Source organism: Aspergillus caelatus, assembly GCF_009193585.1.
Source record: "Aspergillus caelatus strain CBS 763.97 unplaced genomic scaffold BDV27scaffold_586, whole genome shotgun sequence".
Classification (NCBI taxonomy): domain Eukaryota; kingdom Fungi; phylum Ascomycota; class Eurotiomycetes; order Eurotiales; family Aspergillaceae; genus Aspergillus; species Aspergillus caelatus.
In genome coordinates, this window is record NW_022475849.1 from 1 (window position 1) to 4,634 (window position 4,634).

The following is a 4,634-nucleotide window of genomic DNA, read 5'->3' on the forward strand; positions in this document are numbered from 1 at the left end:
AAAAAAAAAAAAAAAAAAGGTCCTCTTCCATAGCCCTCGGCTTCACGTTATTGATCACTTTTACCTAGTCAGCATAAAATGGCACCCTGTCCGTTTTTGATGTACATATGGCCTTCCATCCAATCCCCACCGACAGTACGCTTAATCGTACGAAGGAAAACAATTAAAAATAAATATAAAAAAAGAGACAGATATAGGAGCTCCAGGCATATGTAGTTTCGGATGTTCTATGGTTACAGAATAGACCCCTTCTTACATTATACATATACGAGGATTTCTTCAGCTTGCTTTTCCCAGTTTTAAAAGTACGTGCATGGCCTTTTTTTACCTTATTGGATGCCGTCTCGAGGCTGCGGTCACTCCCGCACCTAAAGTAAGCCCAATCTGCAGCCATCAGTCGTCATCCACATTCTTACACCCAGCACAAACATCTTCATATTGGTCGTGAAGAACAAATGGACTACTGCAAGGGATTACTTCGGCGAATACTTCATATGCATCGGCGCCAAGAATCCGGAAACCGTTCGACCAACGAACTGTCCAATAGTTCGAGGGACAAACGTACTGGTCGCACAAGGACTCGATGACCTTCTGCGGCTGTTCGAATTTGCATATTTTCAATACCCTGGGAAACAATCTGGGTTTCGGCTGTGAGAAAAATATATTCGAATCTCCCTTCCCGAAAACAAGGAGGTGTTTCACCTCGGCAAACACTATCTCTAGGTAAACAGGGTACTTCCTGATGAACGGTACGATGGTCCCACAGGCTGGCTCCCAATTGGTACTATCTGATTGATCTTTCACCAGGGCTGTGTGGTCATTGCTTCGTCCTCCATAATACTTACTATGCTATGCATACATCAGTTTTGGAATCGAAACTCATTCTTGGGCTTGCCCCTGATTCCCACGTCAACCTTATAGACTCGCCCTCCATACCGGATTGAGTTTGGGAACTGCTCATCATCGATGTCATCCTTGGCGGTGGTGATGAGTAGTTCAGTTCCAACGAAGATCGGACAGGTGATGTTTCTCGTTGGAAGCAACACTTCTCCAATGACTTTCCCTTCCGGGGAGATACGGATGACTTTACCACCCCCGTAAATGGCGCTCCAGATACAGCCTTCTGCATCAATGGCAAAACCATCGGGTTCCTTTGGTTCTCCCAGGTCAAAGTGGACTCTACGGTTGCTGATCTCTCCGGTTTGGGCATCGAAGTCAAACGCGTAAATTTTGCCAGTGGGTGAGTCGGTCAGGTACATTGTGTCGTCCGCATGGTTCCAACCAATCCCATTGGGAATAGTCAGACCTTCGACCATACGGTGCACTTTCATGTCGGGGTCCAGTCTGAAGAGGACGGCCTCGTTGACCGGGGACTGCACTTTGGGGTCATTCATTGAACCAGCCCAGAACCGCCCATGGCTGTCGACCGCCCCGTCGTTGAAACGCATTCTGTTTTGGGTGAATCCGCTTAGTCAGATTTCACGAACAGTAGCTGGGCAAACTTGGATTTCACTCACATGCGGGCTCTTTCTGGGTCCTTCTGGTCATCCCAAACCTTGGAGATGTACGAGAGCTGGCCCGTGGCGCGGTTGAGGAGAGCATATCCATGTTTTGCGGCTACGATTATCTGGCCGTTGTACGCATCGCCAGTATCTTTGATGTTGGCAGTTACCCTAATTTCCCGTTCCGCTGATCAGTCCAAGGTTGCCGGAAAAGCTACAGCTGCAGGGGTCTATCCACACACCCAATTGAAGCAGACGTGTCAATAGTCTTCAACGAGTCTGGGCCTTTGGCTAAGTCCACCACATAGAATTTCTGCTCCCAGATATCAACAAAGCGGAACTCATTTCTGGGCTCATCATAGAATGGTCCCTCTAACAAGGTCCCTGCGATATCGATGTACGGCTAATGTTTGAAAAGTGAGAATGATCCATTATTTACGGTTCTCCCATCCGTGGCAATACCGCGCAAGGTGTTCAGATTCCTACCTCAGAGACCGTCCATTTCTGGAACGATGACATGATGACAATCCGATTAATCAAACTAATTAACCCTGGAGGCTGTGCTTTGATTTCGGGATCTGAACGGTACCACACTGAAGGCGCTGGATCTGGATCCCGGACAAGGAAACGAGCCGACGGTAACCACAGATAGATGGTTACTATCAATAACCTCGTAGGAACGTGGACTGTCTGGGCTGTGGGTTGTGACTGGTGAGAAGGCCAAAAGGGGATGAGGATCGATTCAATAGTCTGACCAGATTCTTTGAGGGACTAACTTATCCAGTGTTGTGGCCGTGGGCGCCAAGACATTCACCCCACATGACTGATCGATGGGAATTCTTACTCTCACTAAGGTCAACTCCGTTTCTGATACGCATAATCATCCTATCAGCGGGTCGCCCACCCCGGTGAGCCTAGTATTGGTGCGAATGGCACTACTACTACGGATCCATCGCGCTGGATTTCATACACCGCTTTCTTCGGCATAGTGTCCGATGACGAGGTGTGTTTACATCGAAGCGAAAGTACTTTTGACGAACTAGCCCCAGAAATTGCTCCTTCAGGAGTTGGTGGCTTTTTCCGGTATCTGGTAAGGTATCACTGACGCAGTGGTCACCAAGGGGGAGAGGGACGTGTGGGTAGACAAGATATTAAAAGAGAAATTAGAAAATTGAATGATTGGGAGAAAAAGGACGCCCCCGAGATCCTTAACGGTTCAGCAGAATAATTCCCCGGACCAATTGCTTCTCAAACTATTGGACTTCTGGTGGACATGATTATTGGGAAATCTGCACTGGGACACGTATCCACTAAATGGGGCTACCACCCGTCATGTTAATAAGCAATGCGAGACAACAAACGTGGTCATAGAACCTGGAAAGGGAGTAATACATGAGCAAATCACTCAATTTGTTGCTCGATACGTTCGATTAATCAAAAACTGCCGCCTGGGATTTCCACCGTGCGCGCGTCTTGGGCGTTTTTAAAGGACCGTGGCCGCGGTGCGGCAAACTTCCCGTGTTACGCCTCATTTGTTCCAGACTAGGACCTCGGGTGGAGAAATCAGGAAACTGGGTCATATCGGCAAATAGGAACTCATCCGGCCTTTCCTCCTTGGAGCTATACAGTCTGGAAAAGAATTAGCTGCCGGTAGGTCTATCCCAAGCCTTAAGCAAGCTGCGTGACAGAATCGAGGTCGCCTTGCGACTGGAAGGCTCCACTTTCGTCCCTGGTGGTTCCCTGGTTGCAGACACGGCACGACGGACAGGGTCCCAAGGTCCCGGACTTTTGGCGCAGCTTGCCTTACCAGCTGGGGATTCTGGCGTACAGCCGTTAAATGACAGGTTTGCATCGCTTGCTGCATTGATCACCAGTTCTTTGTGCGTCTTCTAAGGCCTCTGCCACCGCAAAGCCCTCTTCATGCATTGCTGACCTGCGGTCAGACATGCTCAGAAGTCCGGGAGTGCTTCCATTCCGTCCGTACAGAACCGAAGAATGGAAGCGGCCCACTAGACTTCTTCCAATCCCTTCGATGGAGCTCTAGCATTGCGGCGAGACTTTTCAATTCGGCAGTGGATAGGCTGTCTGTGCTACTAACGCTAGAAGTTCTAGCGAAGGCCGCAATACTAAGAGACACTGTCTTAATGCCGTTCGTTTAATGAAGGCGGTCTGGCAAATGCTCAAGACGTTAAGTGTCGCATATACTCCGTACCGTTAGTCGAGAACCGGCCGAAATGTCTCTGGGGTGATCGCCAAAATAGTGCTAAAGCTACTCCGTACACCAGAAAACGGCAACTTCAGTGAGATCTACGGTGCATCAAAGTCTACTTTTGGACAGAGTCGCTTCCAACTGTGACTGTCGGTCTGCCGTGCAGGAAGCTTGCCAACGGTCGTATTTGTCATATTGATAGATCGAAGGTATGATTCTATTTTTCTCCCTCCCCCCCTCCCCTTAATTTCCTCCGAGGTAGCAAATTCCAACAAGCGGAGTCGGGCCAGCTCAAACATGGATGCATTGTTGGGCCGTTGAGAGTACCTGCAGAGGCGAACCGGACGCTTGATATTTGATGTGATCCACCAACGAAAGGTACCTACACGGGCCCAGTTACTAGATTGAGCAGCTGCGGAAAATGCGGTGTAAGCTCAGGTAGGACGCAGCAACGTATCCATTCTTCTCCGTCCTGCCTCAAGAATTGGAATTCCACTGTCCGACCGTCGAAAACGGATCCAAACCCGTTACGTCGGTAGCAATAATCGAAAAAGTTGTATCGACTGATACCTATACGTTCTATCATGAAGCTTCGCAGAGATCCGACGCAGATGGAAATGGGATTTGAGTAGGCAGCCTCACATGATCAATTCTTCATGCAATGCAAGACACAATCCGTAACTTACATGATGCATGATAAGTGATCTTGTACCGTACCGTTCCAGACGGTATTAGTACCTGTACCAGACGTATGGAATACCAGGCGTGAAAAAAGCTCATGACCGGAATTCAATCCACTGAAACCCACTCTCAGGCCCTTATTTCTTTCTTATATATATATATATATTATTTATTTTATTTGTTATTATCATATATAATTTATTTTAGTTTTTTGGTATTAATTGTTTTTTTTTTTTTTTTTT

The 4,634-nt window shown here is 47.9% G+C and overlaps 1 protein-coding gene across 1 annotated transcript; it reads right to left on the reverse strand.

The window, feature by feature from the left end:
• Positions 1 to 757: 757 nt before the first annotated feature.
• BDV27DRAFT_96689 (SMP-30/gluconolactonase/LRE family protein) lies at positions 758 to 2,176 on the reverse strand. The gene is made up of 4 exons (XM_032078075.1): positions 1,989 to 2,176; positions 1,745 to 1,905; positions 1,518 to 1,673; positions 758 to 1,449 (listed from the first exon to the last, which is right to left on the reverse strand). The coding sequence occupies exons 1-4, from the start codon at positions 2,019 to 2,021 to the stop codon at positions 861 to 863; spliced, it is 939 nt and encodes a 312-aa protein (XP_031920192.1). The 5' UTR covers positions 2,022 to 2,176; the 3' UTR covers positions 758 to 860.
• Between the last annotated feature and the right edge of the window lie 2,458 nt (positions 2,177 to 4,634).